Source organism: Hippocampus zosterae, chromosome 9 (assembly GCF_025434085.1).
Source record: "Hippocampus zosterae strain Florida chromosome 9, ASM2543408v3, whole genome shotgun sequence".
NCBI classification, from domain to species: domain Eukaryota; kingdom Metazoa; phylum Chordata; class Actinopteri; order Syngnathiformes; family Syngnathidae; genus Hippocampus; species Hippocampus zosterae.
This window is the reverse complement of record NC_067459.1, coordinates 2,113,558-2,133,718: the sequence shown is the minus strand read 5'-3', so window position 1 is coordinate 2,133,718 and position 20,161 is coordinate 2,113,558. Positions and strand designations below refer to the sequence as shown.

The window sequence follows — 20,161 nt, the reverse complement described above, 5'->3', positions numbered from 1 at the left end:
CTCTCCTATCTCTGTGGTTGAAGTCACCGATGTGATTAAAAAGCTCTTCGGTGGGAAGGGCCCAGGGGTGGATGAGATCCGCCCGGAGTTCCTCAAGGCTCTGGATGTTGTGGGGCTGTCCTGGTTGACTCACCTCTGCAACTTCGCATGGTCAACGGGGAGAGTGTCTTTGGATTAGCAGACCGTTCCTCTTTTTAAAAACGGTGACCGGAGTGTGTGTTCCACCTACAGAGGGATCACATTCCTCAGCCTCCCTGGTAAGGTCTATTCAGGGGTGCTGGAGAGGAGGGTCCGTCAGGAAGTCGAGCCTCAGATTGAGGAGGAGCAATGTGGTTTTCGTCCCGGCCATGGAACAGTGGACCAGCGGGCCAGCTCTACACCCTTAACAGGGTCCTTGAGAGTATGTGGGAATTCGCCCAACCAGTCTAACACTTGTTTTGTGGACTTGGAGAAGGCGTTTGACCATGTCCCTCGGGGAGTTCTGTGGGGGGTGCTTCGTGGGTATGGGGTACTGAACCCCCTGATACGGGCTGTTCGGTCACTATACCACCGATGTCAGAGTTTGGTTCGCATTGCTGGCAGTAAGTTGGAATCGTTTCCAGTTAGGGTAGGACTCCGCCAAGGCTGCTCTTTGTCGCTCATTCTGTTCATAACCTTTATGGACAGAATTTCTAGGCGCAGCCGAAGTGTTGAGGGGGTCCGTTTTGGTGGCCTCAGTATTGCATCTCTGCTTTTTGCAGATGATGTGGTACTGTTGGCTCCTTCAAGCACGGCTCTCCAACTCTCATTGGAGCGTTTCGCAGCCGAGTGTGAAGCGGTTGGGATGAGAATCAGCACCTCCAAATCTGAAACAATGGTCCTCAGTCGGAAAAGGGTGGAGTGCCTCCCCCCCTCTAAGTCAGGGAGGAGATCTTGCCCCAAGTGGAGGAGTTTAACTCATTTACACCCTTTGACGTATAAATACGTCAATTAGCGCTTAGCCGCTCCCTCCCCATGATGTATTAATACGTCAATCACGTTTTTTTCATGGGGGAGGGTGCAAGAGAGTCTGATGCAACTTCTCACCAAAGGATTAGGCTTGACGCCAATGTTAAATAGCAAATAAATGGCCATCGGGTGGCAGTAGTGCAAAAATCCACCAGGATTACGCCGCAGAAGTAGTAGAAAGGGCGTATAGTGGAGGAGGGATTGGAACATTAGCAACTAGCAAAGATGGAGAAAAGGAAACAACTAACTAAAAAGGATTGTTTTTTTTTCGGTCTGAAAGCGTCCTCGAAACAAAACAACAAAGGAGATGGTGTTTGTGTGGAAGAGAAGATGACGCTTCGGTCACGTAATCGAAAGCAGCACCCGTCAAACGAACATCAGCCTGCGCAAACATGGCGTGCTGCACGCAGCCTGCATAGCTCACGCCGAGTTTCGAGTTCATCTGATGAAGATGAACATGCTCCACATCAGGGACCATTGCTTGACAGAGCATTTTGTAACTCCCAAGGGGCACATCGCCCAAAAATTGTCTCCCCGGCGACTTCCAGCGATGACGGCAAAGAGGCTGCATTGCTTCGCATGGCCGAAGCCGAGCACACGTCAGCGATTTGCTGGAATCATCTCGTAATGACTACGGCGAAAACGATGAACTGGAGAGCGATTTGGATCCCGATCTGTCGGACGAATACGTGCCTTTGGACATAACGGAAAGCACCTAAGAGTTCTCGCCAGAGCCGCTGGAATGAGGAGGTAACTGCTGACTAGCTTGCAAGTTCCCATTCAAAACTTCATCACTTCTTATGCCTCATCAGTCACTTTTATGTACCGCTACATTCACCGCTATACTATAAAGTTGCCAGTAACACTAATCATTTATGTACGGTTGATGCGTCTCGTAGATGTGGATGAAAATATGCGCCGTAAATGTGCTGACTTGCATGTCGCCATAGGTTTTAAATAAACAAAACAAAAAAAAAAGGACACATTTGGTCCGCTCAGCTCTGCTAAAACCACTAGTGTTAAATTCATATTCCATTTCATGTCAAATTGGATGCTGAGCAACGTGGAATGAATGGTGTAAATAGCAGTGTGCGAGCATGTATGTGTGTGTGTTGGAGATGTTGAAATGTAAGTGAAAAGCAACAATAAAAAAAATAGAAAAATAAAAGTGTGGTAATTGTACATACTTGTATAAATTACAGATTGTCCAACCAGAAGCCAAAAGATGACGACTCCTTGCTTTGGTGGTGGAAAGAAAGGTAAATTAAATTATTGTACCTCACTCTGCAGCAAGATATATTTGCAACTTTTTATGTTTCTATAATTTATAGGTCGTGCATCTGGACGTGGTGGGATGAATCGATGTGGTGACAAACTGGATGGAAGCCCAAAACCATCCTCTCCACAGCTGCACTTTCTTTCATTGTTCACTTTGCACTTTTGTTCATAGTTCAATAGTTTTGTTGTGTGCAAATAAATTATTTTGCTACAAAAACATAATAATAATACATTTTATTTATAAGCGCCTTTCAACACACCCAAGGACACTTTACAATAACAAAAAACACAAACAATACGGGTTGAGGAGCGGCAGCCACTAGCGTTCACTCAACCCGAAAGTCAGAAAGAAACCACAAGGGAGGGAGAGGGGTAGAAAAAAAAAACCACGCTCGAACTACCCTCATTTGAAGATAATTTGAGTGAGGCAAAAAAACTCCTGCACAAGCATATGACAGTTACAACAAGTCACAAGACATAAACAATGACGGTGAAACAAGGGAATGTATCAAGGAGGGAGTGATGGTGGGGGACTAACTTCCGTGCGTACTTTCATCGGGAGAAGGTCGAGATAGCACATGTTGTTTTGGTAGTAGGCTGCCCAAGAATTTAAGACAGCCTTGAGTCCATTGCTTATGTCTCTTAAGTGGCGTAGATCAGCCAAATCCGTGATTTCAGTCAATATATGAGCACAGACTCCAGTTTCTTCGACTTCTTGACCATCTTGCAGAGATGCTCCAAAACCGCAACAGTTTGTGGTTGAGCACAGTCTGAGTCTGAGTGTTGGATATCCGCGTTATGACATCCTTAGACCGGCAGCATCTTCACTTCCAATAGAGCCGCTCCCGTCGGTTGAGTTTTGCGATAGATCAGGAGACTGCTAACACCAAACAGCAGCATACCTGTTATCGGAAGGCTGAAAATGTAGATGTCATGCTCAATGGACAGTGTTGACAGGCACACCATTCTCCGCTTCCTCCAAGGATCTAGGGTGTAGGGGCAAGTAGGCTCCCCACTGCCTGCTCTTCTCGTCGAGAAAATTTTGTTATTGGCATCGAGAGATCAGCCAACCAATTCCATGTTTTTTTAGGATGAAAATACGACAGGAGGCTAAGAAAGTTAGACAAAAGGTGGCACATGGACTGAGTGGCGAGCAGGGAAGTGTGGGGGTGGGGGACAGGAGCAGAAAGCGTACTCCAGGTTCTTATGGTCCATGAAAACAGTGAATGGCTCCTTAGTCCGCACGAGTCAGTGTCTCCAGTCTTGTAGGGCTGCAACTAGAGAAGTTCTCGGTTTCCCACGTCGTAGTTCGACTCGGCGGTACTGAGTCGACGAGAGAAAGAGGCGCAGGGGTGCAGCTTCTGGTCAATCGGAGAACGCTGAGACAAAAGTGTCCCCGCTCCTGAATCTGAGGCGTCCACCTCTACAACAAAAGGGTGGTCAGGATTACGATGTTGCAGTACAGGTTGGTTAGTGAATGCTGAGTCTGCATCCGAGTTCCATTTGAACGGGATCTTAATGTAAGTCAACTGGGTTAACGAAAGAGCCTTTTGGCTATCATTACGAATGAATCTTCTGTAAAAATTGTCAAACCCCAAGAAACGTTGTAGTTCCTTACGGTTAGTAGGTGTTGGCAATTCCACCACCGCCTTAGTTTTAACGGGGTCGGCTCTCAGCTTACACTGCTCAATGATAAACCCCAGGAAAGAGATGGTTTGTACATGGAACTCACATTGTAACCATTGTAAAATGAACCTGATTTGCCGTTTGTGTTCCTGTAATGACCGGGAGAAAATCAAAATGTCATCGAGATAAAGCAAAATACATTCAGTAGGTCTCTCAACACGTCGTTGACAAGACTTTGGAACACAGCGGGAGCATTAGTCAAACCGAAAGGCATGACTAAATAATGGCCTAATGGAGTCTTAGAAGCCATCTTCCATTCATCCCCTTCCTGCACGCGAACCAGATTATATGCACTACGTATGTCTAATTTAGAGAAGATGGTGGCCGATTGTAAGGGGAGGCGAAAGCGGGCACTTATTCTTAATGGTAATGTCATTGAGCCCACGATAGTCCACATACGGCCGTAACAACTTGTCCTTCTCAACGAAGTAGAACCCCGCACCTAAAGGTGATCGTGACCTACAGCGAGCGAGCTATTAATATACTCCCTTAATGCCTCTTCTTAATGCACCTGATATAGCCGAGAGCTCGGCAGCAGGGCGCCCACCTGCAGGTCTATGGCGCAGTCATACGGACGGTGCGGAGGCAAAGATTGGGCGCGATTCTTGCTGAAAAGCTGTTGCAAATCGTGACAGCAACTCGGCACTCCGTCAAGGCACATGACTTAAGGGGCATCGTTACCGACACGCGCGGGCCCCCCTACGGCTGATCGCAAACAATGCTCGTAACAAAACGGGCTCCAAATCTCTATTGCGCTCCCATGAAATAACTGGGTTGTGAGTCTTGAGCCAGGGTAAGCCGAGAATAACTGGAATGGCTCTGGAATGCATCAGATAAAAACGTCTGTGTTCGACGTGATTCCCAGATAACTTGAGCTTCAGTGGTTCTGTGATCTGTGTCATCACCGCCAGAAGGCACCCATTGAGATCGTGACTACGCTTCTTTTCGGCTAGCTCCTAGATTAAACAGCCTATCTCTGAGGAAATGTCGGTATCGAGAAAGCAATCATCGGACCCCGAGTCTATCAGAGCCCTGATCCGCCGCGCCTGAGAAGCCCCGTAAATCTCTCCCCTCTAGTTCAAGTCTCTTCTCTCGAGATTCAGCGCGAGGTCGTGACTCACAGTACTGGACGAGCGTAGGTGGTTGAGGTTCCGATGGGCAGGAAGCGGCCCAGTGTCCCTGTAGGCTGCAGTTGGAACAAGCTTGGTCATCGAACAGGCGCCGTCTCTCCTCCGGTCTGAAACTTCCGCCACCCAGCTGCATCGGTTCCTCCCCAGTGGCAGCACTCCAGCTGTCCGAATTGTCTCGCGGGATGCCCCTCGGTACGCCGTATGCCGGAACGGAAGCCAACCACCTCCGCGCTTCCGGCTCATCTCTCTCAGGCTGTTGTCCAAGATCAGAGAGAGATCAATTAACTCCTCCAGATTGGTACTGTTGTCGCGGGTAGCCAGTTCATCTTTGAGTAAAGAGTTCAATCCGCGACGAAACAAACCACACAGCGCCCGGTCGTCGTAGCCACTCTGGGCGGCCAAAATACGAAAGTCAATCGATTAGTCCGCCACGGATTGTCTTCCTTGGCGGAGCTCAAGTCACCGGCCTTCAGCCTCTCTTCCCCGAACGGGATGGTGGAACACCCGACGAAACGCGGCCACGAAGCCGGGCAAGGAAGACCGATGGCTCAGTTGTGCTTCTCTCACCGCAATTGCCCATGACGCCGTCTGACCAGTCAATGGGCTCATGAGATATGCAACCTTCGCGTCATCATGAACAAAAACGGAAGGTTGCTGGTCAAAAACGAGCGAGCACTGGTCGAGGAAGTGCCCGCACTGACCATGCTCACCACCATAACGTGGAGGGTTCGTTGAACCTCCGGGGTAGGTGCTCTCCATCCTTCTAAACGCTCTAAACGAGGCTCGAAATCATCGAACCTGTGAACAAGCATGGAAACCACGCCGCGGAGCTCCGAAATGGCTTGGCCCTGCTGACTCATAAGTTGCTCTTGACGGGCCATGGCAGACAAAACCTTCTCAATGTCTGCAGGATCCATGATGGCCTGAGTATTCTGTCATGTTACGCACAAAGCGGGAAAGGAACTACTTCGTACGAGAATAAGTGGATCCCCGAAAAAGCAGACACTGACAAAGGCTCCGCCTCAAAATATTTATTATAAACAAAAAACTCCATATAATAGAAAACAGAAAACGCATGTAAATAACGAGAAGCAGGAAATAATGTAAACACAACAATGAAAAGCGATTGAGTAGACTAAATATGAGATGAAGCACGCACTTCGAATGTTCCCAATGAGATGACGAAAATAGAACAATCAGCAATAGTACTCGAGTAACGTGAATACAGCCGGAGCGCCTAGATATAGCAGGTGCAATCACAAATAGGCAGTAGGTGTGCAGGCAGCAGAATAATGCCTGCCACCTGCTGCCAAATACGGAACATGACAGGAGTACACAGCTACTGATGGAATGTTCATTGTTGATGCATAGTTTTCAAACATATACACTTGAAATATTATACTTTTGAGTTTCAGAATTCTTGATTATGAATATCAGTCAAAATAGACAAATGGGTTCCCATCATGAACGTTTACGGAACCCAAAATTAGTTACTGTGGTTTCCCATTAGGTAATCCGATGGAACCGAAAAACGGTTTTACCGTGAATTTCCAAAATCTTAAGGCCTCGGCTGAATTATTTAAATTTTTGCAGCATTTATTTATAATTGTATGTATATGTTGTTGTTTATGTTATTATCACATGATATGAATTGAATAAGTAGACCATTACAAAATTTGAAATTTGGGACTCTCGAAATGCATAATGGGACTCGTACTTTTCTGATTAGCGAGTCCCTGGGACTCGCTGGTGGTAAACTGTAAAATTATCACTGCATATAGGTCGAAACATTCGTCTAACACCGGCCATTTTGACCCTTATTTTGGAGGGCCATGATTGGCTGATTGATCGGTTGGGCCCGACAAATATGTACAAAGATGAGCTTATGAAAGTTTTGGATAAAAGTTTGACAGGATAAAAGTTGACTGATGAGACCACGAATAAACTCTAAAGTGATGAAAATACCAACATAATGAGATAAAGAGAATCTGCTTATGATCCAAAACACACAAGCTCATCTGTGAAGAATGACAAGAAATCCTTTATTGTCTCACAATGGAGAAATTCGCAATCTACAGCAGGAAAATTGGGAAGGAAGAAAGTAGAACAAATAAAATAAAAATTAAGTATTTGCATGCACAAAATTTAAAAAAATGTAGACAGTACAGAGTGCAATATAAAATATAAGATATAAGCATAAATGCAACTGCATATATGCTGCATAAGGTGGGTGGGGGGTGAGTCCAGGTTTTCACGTGGGTTTATTCAGCCGCCTGACAGCAGTCGGCAGGAACGAGCGGTGGTACCTCTTGCAGCGCTACAAAAATAAAAATAAAGTACAAAGACCCATCTCAAAACAGGGTCGTCAAAAAGTTCCAATCTCTGAATGTGTATATTTATAAGCTTTTAACTATTTACAGTAAAACAACATAAGTAAGCTTTGAATACCACACAACAAATTATAAATTAAAATTTGTAAAACAAAAAGAAAAAAAAGCAGCATTCAGGTAAAGGTTTTAGCTTGTCTTTAGCGAAGATTGGCATGAAGAAAAACCAAGTGCCTCAGCTTTGAGGGGTTGATCCTGTTTCTCCTCTCTGTTAATATTTGCCCTGTTTTGGAGAAGATTCTCTCTGAGGGGACAGATGTTGCGACACCACACAGCCAACACAAAATGGATGAAAATCCCTTGCAATCATTTTACTCAGTTCCTCGTCAATTGTGTTCTGTTTTGCTGGTTTTATAGCTTTTTGCATAAAGTGGCTCATAGAGCTCTGGGTTGTACATCTAGGCAGTTGTGACTTTGCAGCAGCAGCAACAGTTGCAGACACACTAGCACCTTCATTAATAGCTGATTCCCTTGCTTGTCTTTTCTCTTCAAATTGTACTGATGGGTGGACATTTCTGATGTGCCTGTGCAGGTTATTTGTGGAGCCTGATCTGTGGGATATTTTAACCTTGCACAGTCTACACGCTGCCTTTGAACTATCAATTAAATTGAAATGAGTCCATATTTCACTGCGTTTCCTATCCATTTTCTCACCTTTCCACTTTCCACCGTGTTGTTCTTTTTCACTAACGAGCTCTCTCGTCTCCTCATCTGTCTTGTTCGTAGTGATGTGTCGTCCCTCTTTTTAGGGAGCCGATCCAAAAGAGCCGACTCTCTAAAAGGAGCCGGAATTCCCATCACTATTGGGGACCCCTGCTGTAGCATGACAATGACCCAAAACAAACCAGTAAATCCACCAAGAACTGGCTGAAAATTTAAGAAGTTGAGAGACTTGGAATGGCCCAGTCTACGCCCAGATCTAAATCCCATTGAGATGTGGCGTGAAACAGGCTGTGCATGGAAGAAAAAAAACCTCAAATATCTCACAGCTGAAAGAATTCAGCTTTGAGGAGTGGGGAAACCCTGTCAGAGACTAGTAGATGGCTACAAGAAGTTTGAAATGTCTAGTTGCAACCATGTACAGTACTCTGACTTTTCAGCAACCACATCTTATGTGATTTTTGTAATTGATTTTAAAGACACAACAGTACTTTAGTATGTAATTCTATCAAAATATTGTGCTGATATAGTTATTTGTTTTATTTAGGTTTGATTTGTATTGTAGCTTTCAAAAATAGAGACGTGATACGGGCAGTACTATGGTGTTAACTGGTTAGCATGTCCACCTTAGAGTGGGGAGGTGTAGGGTTTGATTCCAGACCCCAGCCATCCTGTGTGGTGTGAGCATGTGCTCCCCGTCTGTGTGGGTTTTCTACGGTTCCTTCGGTTTCCACCCACATACCAAAGCCATGCAGGGTGGGTTGTTTATGTGTGCCCTGCAATTGCCTGGCAACCAGTTCTGGGTGTACCACACCTACTGCCCAAGATCAGATGGGATCGGGTCCAGCACACCCGCGACCATTTTGAGAATAAGCAGCTTGGAAAATGGATCGCTGGATGTAACAGCAATGCTATACTAATGAGATAATATTGCTTAATAATGCTATACTAATGAGATAATTTTGCTTGTCTGTCCTCACTTTCAGACCGAACATGTAACCCAGGCCTGATGAGTATTGTCCAACAGATAGCAGCGCCCACACTGGCTACTCTTGAGGTCGAAAACCAGACTGCTGTGGTGGTGATAAATGACACAGAGGAACCCATTCCCTCAACGCCTTACCTACAGTGGTGGGATGCGCAGAGCATTGTGGGGCTCTCTTTGTTTGTCTTATGCATCATCTACTCCAGGTATACTTCCCAAAAAATTAATGAATATGTACCGAAATGACATTGAAACAAACGATGTACAGTGAAACTCCTCTAAGTAATCATGTTTGCAGCAAGAATTTTTTCACAGCAGGGGGTTTTTCACTGTCACAAATTTGCTCTCAGATGTGAACACACACACACACACACACACACACACACACACACACACACACACACACAAACCTGTGTGTACGTGTACACATAGGTTACTATGTGTATGTCTACTCCAGAGTGTTGAGGGAACAGCCCAGGCCAGTGCTGGCCCTCCTGACCAGTCGATCCAGTCTCTCTCTGTCCCGGGCTGAGATGCTGCCTGACCAGCAGACTATGCCTTAATGAATGGCTGAATCCACCACACAGTCATAGAAGGTCTTAAGGAGTGACCCCTGAACTCCAAAAGACCTCAGTTTTATGAGTCGGCTCTGTCCCTTCTTGACTAGAGCGTCCGTGATAGCAGACCGCTCAACTCTCTCAAATCAACCGTATTTATAGAGCATTTTCAAACAGTCTAGTTTATTGTTGTTGTTGAAAAGAACACCCAGGTACTTGTAGGAGGTCACCCTCTCTATGTCCATACCCTGGATGTTCATCGGTGCAGGTGAGGACTTTCCTGCAGAAATTCACAACCAACTCCTTAGTTTTCCCGGGGTTGATCTGGAGGTGATTCAGCAGGCACCAGTTCCACGAAGTCCTCCGTCAGTCCCCTGTATTACCAATCATCTCCTTCTGTAATGAGGGCGACAATCGTGAAGTCATAAGATAACATTTGAAGTTGGCAGGTTGGAGTGATATAGCTGAAATCCGACGTGGAAAGAGTAAACAGGAATGGAGCCAGGACAGTCCCCTGTGGTGCCCTGGTGGAAAATGGACCGGACAATGGGTGGACCGGAGCTGGACAGGCCTGATCTACACTATCTCTACGGCACATCATGTGGAGGAAACTAATTCCTCGGCTCTCGTTCTTGTGGTCACAACCCACAGCTTGTGACCTATAGGTGTCGGTGAGGGTAGCAACCTAGATAGACCAATAAATTTAGCTTTGCCTTTTGGCCCAGCTCGTTCGTCACAATGACAGACTGACACACAGTCCGCATCACAGAAGATGCTGCACCAATTTGACTGTCGTTCTTCTGCTCCAACCTGCTCTCACTTGTGAGCAAGACCCACGGATCAGCTCATTAGCAAGCTCTGAAGAAGCATGAGAACAATCCTCATCATTTGAATCAGGTGTGCTGGAGCAGGGACAGATGGAAAACAAGCAGGACAGCGGCCCGCGAGGACCAACTTTCATCTGGTTGGACAGTCAAGTCGCTGCTCCTCCTCGTTGAGAGCAGGCCAATGAGGCGGCTCGGGCATCTGATTCGAATTCCTCCTGGATACCTCCTTGGTGAGGTGTTCCGGGCATGTCCCACCGGTAGGAGGCCCCAGGGATGACCTGGGACACACTGGAACGACTGTCTCTCAGCTGGCTTGGGAATGCCTTGAGATCCCCTGAGAAGAGCTGAAAGAATTGGCTGGGGAGTGGGAAGTCTGTGTTTTCCTACTAAAGCTGCAGTTCCCATAACCCAACCCTGTATAAGCGGTAGAAAAAGAATGGATGGATGAGTGTTCATACCAACATTAAACATTGGAGTGGTTATTGGGGCCAGGGTAATTAATTAACCGTGCACTGTAAATAAAACACATTACAAAATTTCTATTCAAAACACTTTTATTAAATCAATTTCAGACAGTTCATATAAAACAGCAGCAATGTATATTATAGTATTTTTATGTGAACAGTGCCCATCATGCCTGTAATAAAATCAGGTCAGACACAACCGTAACAGTGAACAAATCCTCCATTTGTGGTCAAAAGAAATGCCTTATCGATATCCACTTGTGAGGGGATACATTTTCAGTAACCACACATAAAGGCATTTCATTCAGTTCCATAGTTTTTCACTCAGGTCATTGTAGCACATCTGTCTCCGTGTGAACGCTGCCTTTATTTTGACACTTTGAAAGCCAGTAGGCTGTTTCACCAAACATTTCATCATGGACATGCATTCATCACCTGAAGGCTGTTCAGATGATAAATGTTCTTGCACCAATCACCAAGCAAGATATGGAACTATGATGAAAACTTTTTGGTTGACAATCAGCTTGATTATAAATAAATAAATAAATCAATAAAAAATCTATGTGTTATTTACACAGCCTTTATCTGCATTCTTACATTGCAAAAAAGACACCTATCACTCAATTCTATGATACCATCTGAGATAACAGGACTCATCTGGTCAAAACATGTTCTTTCATTGCCGGGATTGGTCAAAACAATACATTGGTAGGCATGTACAAGTTGATGTCCCACCCAATCCCTTATTGATGTAAATAAAAGAATATATTGTTTTCAAAACGGGGTGGCCTGGCAGTTGAGTAGTTAGCACGTCGACTTCACAGTGCACAGGTAACGGATTAAATTCCAGCTCCAGCCTTCCTGCGTGGAGTTTGCATGTTCTCCCTGTGCTTGTGTGGGTTTTCTCCGGGTCCTCCGGTTTCCTACCACATTTCAAAAACTGCATGGCAGGCTAATTGAACCCTCCAAATTGTCCCAAGGTGTGAGTGTGAGCGCGAATGGTTGGGAGTTTCTGCTTGCCCTTCGATTGGCTGGCAACCGGTTTAGGGTGTCCCCTGCCTACTGCCCGAAGACAGCTGGGATAGGCTCCAGCATCGCCCTCAACCCTAGTGAGGATGAAGTGGTTCAGAAAATGAATGAATGAATAATTATCTTCAAAACATTTCATTAATTTCACCAAATAACTTACTGCAGGGAGATCACGGCATATCTTCAGGCAGTTTGTAAAAATCACCTTGTGTTAAAAACCGATGATGCAGTGGGGGGTCACTAACGTAATCATCACGTGACACAATCACATCAATTGGGTGGCAACACTTTTTAAATTGATGTTATTTATTCATTGTTTCAGCCCAAGAATAAAGTCACTGTTTTATAATTCCTGCAGCCTTCGCTCATCCAGTGCCAGCCAGATGAGCAAACTGACCATGGCCTCAAATGATTCGGACATTCTGGCTGTGGGTGGTTGTCAGGAATCATTAGGGGAGGAGAAACGGGTGACGGACAGCGACCTGATCCATTACAGCTACTCGTTTTTTCATTTCATGCTCTTCCTGGCATCTCTTTACATCATGATGACCCTCACAAACTGGTACAGGTCAGTACTGCCATCACAACCAGTCTAAGATGAAATATTTTATCTTGGACTGTTTTACAGTAGCAGACAAGAAATTGATGAATGATAGCATTGACTTGATGAATGATTTACCTTAATCTGAGATCACACAAGTTCACATTGAAAGATGTTCATATCAGATACTGATCAAAATAACAAACTAGAATTGAGAGAGCGTTTTTACTCTCTCAACTCTCAATTGGTGATTGATTTCTGAAAACCGGAACCTAATTGACAACATTTTAAGAAGCTCGGTCAACCAACCGATCTACATCGGTCAACCAATCGGTCTACATCGAGAAGAGCCAGATGAGGTGGCTCGGGCATCTGATTAGGATGCCTTCTGAATGCCTCCCTGGTGAGGTGTTCCGGGCATCTCCCACCGGCAGGAGGCCCCGCGGACGACCCAGGACACACTGGAAAGACTATGTCACTCAGCTGGCCTGGGAACGCCTCGGGATCCCCCCGGAAGAGCTGGAAGAAGTGGCTGTGGAGAGGGAAGTCTGGGCTTAACTGCTAAAGCTGCTGCCCCCGCGAACCGACCCCAGTTAAGCGGTAGAAAATGGATGGATGGATCAATTTCAGACATGAATTTTTGGAGTTTCTTTTTATTTTATTTTGCTATAACTCTTCCAACACAGAAAAATAAGTTGTAGTTTTATTCAAATTTCACCTTCTTTTTTAAAATCTGGTCACACACAAAAGCATGATCTCCCAAGTGCCTATCCACAGCGGCCAACTTTGCATCATCAAAAAGTGGAGTTGTTCTTGCAGTAAATGTGCACTCTTGTATCATTACTAGTCTGTCCATCCATCCAACTGTTCTCGGCAGCTTATCTGGGGTCGAGGGATCCCAAGATATTCACAGATCAGCCAGGAGACATAGTCTGTCCAGCGTGTCTTAAGTCATCCTCGGGGCCTCCTGCTGGTGGGATATGCCTTGAACATCTCACCATGGAGGTGTCCAGGAGGCATCCTAATCAGATGCCTGAGGCGCCACCTCTGCTTCCTCTCGATGTGGAGGAGAAGCAGCTGGACACCGAGTCCCTCCCACATTACCGAGCTTTTCACCTTACCTCAAAGGGAGAGCCTGGACACCCTACTTGGGAAACTCATTTTGGCCACTTGCATCCGGGATCTCGTTCTTTCTGTCATAACCCACAGCTCGTGTCCATAGATGAGGGTATGAACATAGATCGAGCAGTAAATCAAGAACCTCGCCTTTGGGTTCAGCTCCTTCTTCAACACGAAAGACCAATACAGAGTCGGCATTAGAGCAAACACTGCACTATCAATCTCCCACTCCATCTTGCCTTCCCTCATGACAAGACCTCAAGATGCCTAAATCTCCTCTATTTGGAGCAAGATCTGATCCCCAACTAGGAGAGGGCACTCTGGCTTTCCAAATGAGGACCACGTTTTAGATTTAGAGATGCTGATTTTCATCCCAAATGCATTACACTCGACTGCAAAGCGTTTCATTGAAAGTTGGAGATCCCGGCTTGAAGAATCCAACACCACCACATCATCTACAAAAAGCAGAGATGCAATACTGAAACCACCAAACCAGACCTCCTCAATGCTTTGGTTGCACCTAGAAATTCTGTCCATAAAAGTTATGAACAGATTTGGTGACAAAGGGCAGCCTCGGCTCAGTCCAACCTTCAGGCTGAGGAGTGTGATTGTGCTCTATTCGGAACACACCTTCTACCCCCCCCCCCCCCCACCCCCACTCTCCCTTTCTTAAAAAGAGGGACTATCACCCCAGTTTGCCAATCCAGATGGATCCAATTTAGTGTTGACAATGTGAACCAAATTCTGACGTCGGTAATATAGGAACTGAACAGCCCGAATTAGGTGATTTGGTAGTCCTCAAGCACGCCCCACAGAATTCCCTGAGGGACAGGGTTGAATGCCTTCTCCCAAGTCCACAAAGCACGAGACGGTAGACTAGCCATACACCGTTGAGGACCTGCCAAGGGTGTAGGAACTAGTCCATTGTTCCACGGCCAGGAAGAAAACCACATTGCTCCTCCTGAATCTGACTGGACTTCCTGACGGAACCTCCTCTTCAGCACCTCTGAATACACCTTACCAGTGAGGCTGAGAAGTGTTATTGCGGTCTATTCGTAACACACTTTCTGGCCCCTCTTCTAAAAAGAGGGACGACCACCTCACTCTGCCAATCCAGATGCACTGTCCTTGATAACCATGTGATGTTGTGGAGGCGCGTAGACCATACAGCCCCACTACATCCAGAGCCTTGAGGAACTCAGGGTGATCTCTACCGTCTAGGAGCTTTTTACCACTTGGGTTACTTCAACCCCAGAGATAGGAGAGCCTACCTCAGAGTCCCCAGACTGTGCTTCCTCTAAGAAAAGCACGGGGGTGGAGTAGAGCTCTTCATAGTATTCCGCCCACCGACACACAACATCACGGGTTCTGGTCATGAATGCCCCATCTCCGCTATACACAGTGTTAATGATGCACTGCTTTGCCCACCTAAGACACTGAATGGGGACCAGAATTTCCTCAAAGCCGTCCAGAATTCGGTTTCCATGGCCTCACCAAACTCCTCCCATGCCCAAGTTTTTTCCTGAGCAACCGCCAAAGCTGTGTTTCACTTGGCCAGCCAGTATCCATCAGCTGAGTTGTGAGTCCCACCTTCCCATGGGCTCACCACCTGTGGGAGGGATAAAAAGGGTTGCTTTGGTGCTGGGTGGTGGCCAAAGGCGGGGATCTTGGCAGTCTGATCCCTGGCTACAGAAGCTAGCGCTAGGAACATGGAATGTCACTTTACTAGCAGGAAAGGAACCAGAGCTGGTGCGCGAGGAAGGACTTTCCTCCACACAACGCCTGGCTCTGGTACCAGTTCTCGCAAGAGGTGTTGGACTCACCTCCACTCTGGAGTGGCAAACGATAAGAGACACAGAGCAGGTGTGGGCATACTCATTACCCCCCAGCTCAGTGCTTGTACATTGTAGTTCACATAGCAGTTCCCACCAGTGTACGAGAGGTAGGGGAACTGACCGTTGTTTGTGCCTATGAATCAAACAGCAGTTCAGAGTACCAAGCATTTTTAGAGTCATTGGAGGGTGTGCTGGAGAGCACTCCCTCTGGGAACTCCCTCGTTCTCCTGGGGCACTTCAACGGTCACGTGGGCAATGACAGTGAGACCTCTAGTGGCTTGATGGGGAGAAACGACATCCCCCGACACAGATCAGGACTCAAGTGCAAATTCTGTGCTCGTCACAGATTGTCTATAATGAACACCATATTCAGACATAACGGTGTCCACAGGACACCCTTGGCTGCAGCTCTATGATTGACACTGTGGTTGGAGCATCAGATTTGCAACCACATGTTTTAAACACTCAGGTGAAGAAAGGGGTGGAGCAGTCGACTGATCATCACCTGGTGTTGAGGTGGCTCAGATGTTGGGAGAAATGCCGGTCCGACCTGGCAGACCCAAACTTATTGTGAGGGTTTGCTGGGAGCACCTGGCAGAATACCATGTCAGCAAGAATTTCAACTCCCACCTCTGGCAGAGTTTTGCTCATGACCTGGCAGAGGCGGGGGACATGGAGTCAGAGTGGACCATGTTCCATGCGTCTATTGTTGAAGCAGCTTATTGGAGCTGTGGCTGTAAGGTGGTCTGTACCTGTCGTGGTGGCAACCCTCAAACCCGCGGGTGGACACTGGCGGTAAGAGATGCTGTCAAGCTGAAACAGGAGTGCTACCAGGCATTTTTGGCAGGACTAAACCTTTTTTTATAAAATAATTGAAAATCCTACACTTACTAAAAAAAATTCCTCCTCTTAGTCCAAATGCGGACTACACCATAACCAGAAAATGGCCAACCGTGTGGGTGAAGATCACCTCCAGCTGGTTGTGTCTGGCCTTATACATCTGGACCTTGGTGGCTCCCATGATTCTCACCGACAGAGACTTCAACTAATTTCCGGAGTGGACATTGCTTCACAAAACTCGTGCATCTCCCTTGTTCAGTCATGTTGTGAAGTTTTTTTCCTTTCAGTTGATGTCTGTTTTTTTTTTTTTTTAATGTAACGGAAATTGAAGATCCACAATGAGATAAATTAGTTTCAACTCATTACAAGACACATTTTAAGATTACAATAATTTTGTTGCTTTTATGTTAAACCGCACTGAAATATTCTTTTATTAGTTTAGTCTACTATGTCTCTCCAATGCCTTACAATTGTTCAGTCTTATTTGTACTTAATAAACAAAATACTTCTTTGTACAGACATTTGTCATAAATTACTATGCCTTCACACATTTATGAATATCAAATGCTGTTTTTGCCAAATATTTATATTGAAATGTTTTTTGAAGATAAAACGTGTATGGGTCAATGAGAAAGGAATGTTTATCAAGTATTTACTGTATAGATTAATGCAGTGTTTTTCAACCTGTGTGCTGCAGCACACTCCGCGAGACATTGTCAGGTGTGCTGCGGGAAAATCTAATTTGTATGCCTGTGTGGTCTTAAATCAACATTTCAAAACACTATTGCACCAAAATGTGTGCAATCATATTTTGAAGATACATTGAAAACAGATTAACATCAGCCAACAGGTTACAAGAGGTAAAAATAAATAACAGGTGAGGGCTTGGGTCACTGTCTGAGGGTTTGTGATGTTGCTTTATGACAACATCTTCACCCTCAGATTGTGGAATATAGAGCTTCACTGCGTTCGGTCCTACCAAAAGTTTCTGAAATGCCTCAAAGGTGTAGCGCAGTGGAGTGGGGTAGGCCAGGTTGAGGGCGTAGATCACCCCCATCAACAACATTCAGACTTGGACGGAGACATCTACTGGATCCTCTCCCTCAGCCACATGAACCACCAGGATCTTGACGATATGCTCAGCTGCATTGCTGCGATTGTCCTGCTACATGCAATTAACAAGAAAAATAGAACCGTTTCAATCATTTGAATTAGCTGACATCTTTCTTCATCGGCACACAGTCATGAACTAATATCAAATAAGCATGCTTACCATGTTAAATCACCGGTATACAATGCATCTCGTCATCTTACAGACTATTCCAATGTCAAAATAATGTCCATATTCAATACCAAGATGAATTGCCATGGCCAGTAAATGGCACCGAAGATTTGGAACAAGACTGGCTAAATGGCACCTATGACACATGAATGACAAGCTAGTGACATCTGTCGCACCAAATGCACTGTACCCTGTTCAAATAAAATCATGTTTTACCAAGCAATCTTCAAAAAGGTCATCCTCCTCCTCTCCTCCTCCCCCAGGTACAGTATGAAAGCACGTCTTGCTTCAGTGCTTAGGTTCTGTTAAGAGATTAATATAGTGTCAATACAATGAACTGTCAGGGTGAGAACATACAGCAGTAGCATGTACCAGACATTATTTTCAGGATTGAAGAATATGATATGGAACTGGCCAAAATAGTGAAATGAAAAGGGAGGGCAAATTCTGTAAACCACTCCAATCTCCCTTTCACCCCATACATTTTTGTGTTCATGTGATTAATCACGGACAGTACAATACTCATTGGACATTTTGAAAACAAAAATGGTGTCGGTCATGTTTTACACTCACCAAAACTGACTATATACACAGCAAGAAACCTTTAAAAGAAGAGAGAATTATATTAAAACAATGGCCTGTGTTTGAGTGGAGGAGGGAGGGGTTTACGTTTTTTATTATACAATACTGTTCTGCACCTTTCTAAAGAATGACTTTAGTGCACAGACCAAAACCTACAAAAGAGAAAATGTGTCATATTGAACAACATTAGCTCATCATGTTGGCTTACAACTTAGATTGGGCTCTAATTTGAGGAAGCATTATTTTGACTACACTATACCAAGATATATTTAGAGATGATTGTGCTCGATGGTTAAGATAGGAGAAACGATTACATTGGATAACATGAGCTATTGCTGCTCGACACATCAACATAATTTTTGGCCACGTGATGAGCGATGCCATTCCTGGCGTGTGGTCACACCTGCTGTTCATAATAAGTCCTTGGGTCACACCAAACACTTCAGTTATATAACCATAGTATAGAAAACTGAATAAAGTCAGCTTAACAGGCTCGTGGCAAGTTAACTTTGGCAAGCTTGATGAATGCAACGGTTTAGCGCCAAGTATTACAATGAGGACACCCACCTCAATGAAGTCGTCCAACTGTGGGCGGGGACTGTCGGTGTGCAGCTCCTCCTTCGAGTGGCTGATGCATGCGTGACTCAATGAGCATGCGCATTCAAATTGAATTCAATTTAAATAAAATGTACCGGTACTTGGGTTTCTCTGTTTTATGTGTTGTGTCTTTTAATTGTGTAAATATTATGCGGGACTTTTGAGTGAATGTAACTCTTGTATTACCGTGTGTTCAGTGTATGAATACATTGTGTTGTATTTACACTATTATTTAGTGTTATCATCAAAACCCAAATTTATATGTAGATATTATTAACATTTAGTAGATGTAATTTACTACACCCAAAAGTTCTTTTTTACAGTGTACCATGTTGCCGAACATTTGGCTAAATCAAAAAATTCCCAGTGGCAGAGCAATTAATACTTCCCGCCTGCAAAGCCATTGTAAATGAGATGTTCAGACCCGAGGTGGCTAAAGAAATAGCCTGACTGCTGTAAAAAATAAAACATAGAAAGAATGAGAGCTGTGGAAGAACAGTTTTCTGTGTCTTTCATCGATTGCTGCCAGGATAACAGATCTGTGTTCATCCAAACCATTTATCACAGAGAGAATAAATATGAAAGATAATAAAATATTTGATTGATGATGATTTGATTCCTATTCAAGATGTTATAATACTGTACATCAAATTAAGGTAATTCCCTTTTCATGCCATTTAGAAAGATAGGGATTTTTTTTCTCACAAGTATATTACAGTTGTTCCGCAGGAACGCTTTATGAGGTAAAAAATGATGGAGAAAAGCCAAACCCCATGCAAGAAGGGCCTAAAATAAATAAATATCATAAAAATGTGATAATAGGTCATTTATCCATCCATTATCCAATCCGCTTATCGTCCCAAGGGTCACGGGGTATGCTGGAGCCTATTCCAGCTGTCTTCGGTCAGTAGGCGAGTGACACCCTGAACCGGTTGCCAGCCAATCGCAGGGCACACACAGATGAACCACCATCCACGGTCACACTCACACGAGGGACAATTTGGAGTGTCCAATCACCCTGCCATGCATGTTTTTGGAATGTGTGAGGAAACTGGAGTACCCGAAGAAAACCCATGCAGGCCCGGGGAGAACATGCAAACTCCACACACGGAGGCCCAAGATGAAATTGAACCCGGTACCTGTGCACTGTGAGGTCGACGTGCTAACAACTGGACTACCAAGCCACCCTGATAAGGTAATTCGTGTGTCAATAAAATACTCTGAAAAAGAGAATGAAGTTGAATAGTGAGGGAAGTTTTTTCTTTTCAGAAAAGAAAAGAGTTTCTTTTTTCAAGAGCAAAAAATGCAGTCTTCTTTCCCTTTCCTCCAACCACCGGGCCCGAGATCTAATAAATGCCCCTTTTGCCATGTCTAA

At 45.0% G+C, this 20,161-nt stretch overlaps 1 protein-coding gene and 1 long non-coding RNA gene across 5 annotated transcripts in view; both read left to right on the top strand.

Annotated features, from left to right (window-relative positions):
* The window catches only part of si:ch73-267c23.10 (serine incorporator 3), an 84,258-nt gene that overhangs the window by 47,729 nt on the left and 16,368 nt on the right, over positions 1 to 20,161 (top strand). For 3 of the 4 annotated variants that reach the window (XM_052075179.1, XM_052075178.1, XM_052075180.1), the window contains 3 exons: positions 9,115 to 9,319; positions 12,349 to 12,558; positions 16,399 to 17,045. In XM_052075179.1, the coding sequence (XP_051931139.1) occupies positions 9,115 to 9,319; positions 12,349 to 12,558; positions 16,399 to 16,534 (551 nt within the window). In that variant the 3' untranslated portion in view covers positions 16,535 to 17,045. Of the gene's footprint in view, positions 1 to 9,114; positions 9,320 to 12,348; positions 12,559 to 15,954; positions 17,046 to 20,161 lie in introns of those variants that run through there. The other variant, XM_052075182.1, reaches the window with a different exon arrangement.
* LOC127607205 (uncharacterized) lies at positions 636 to 2,409 on the top strand. Its single transcript, XR_007964013.1, has 3 exons — positions 636 to 1,737; positions 2,190 to 2,246; positions 2,319 to 2,409. It is a non-coding gene; the product is annotated as an uncharacterized LOC127607205 (long non-coding RNA).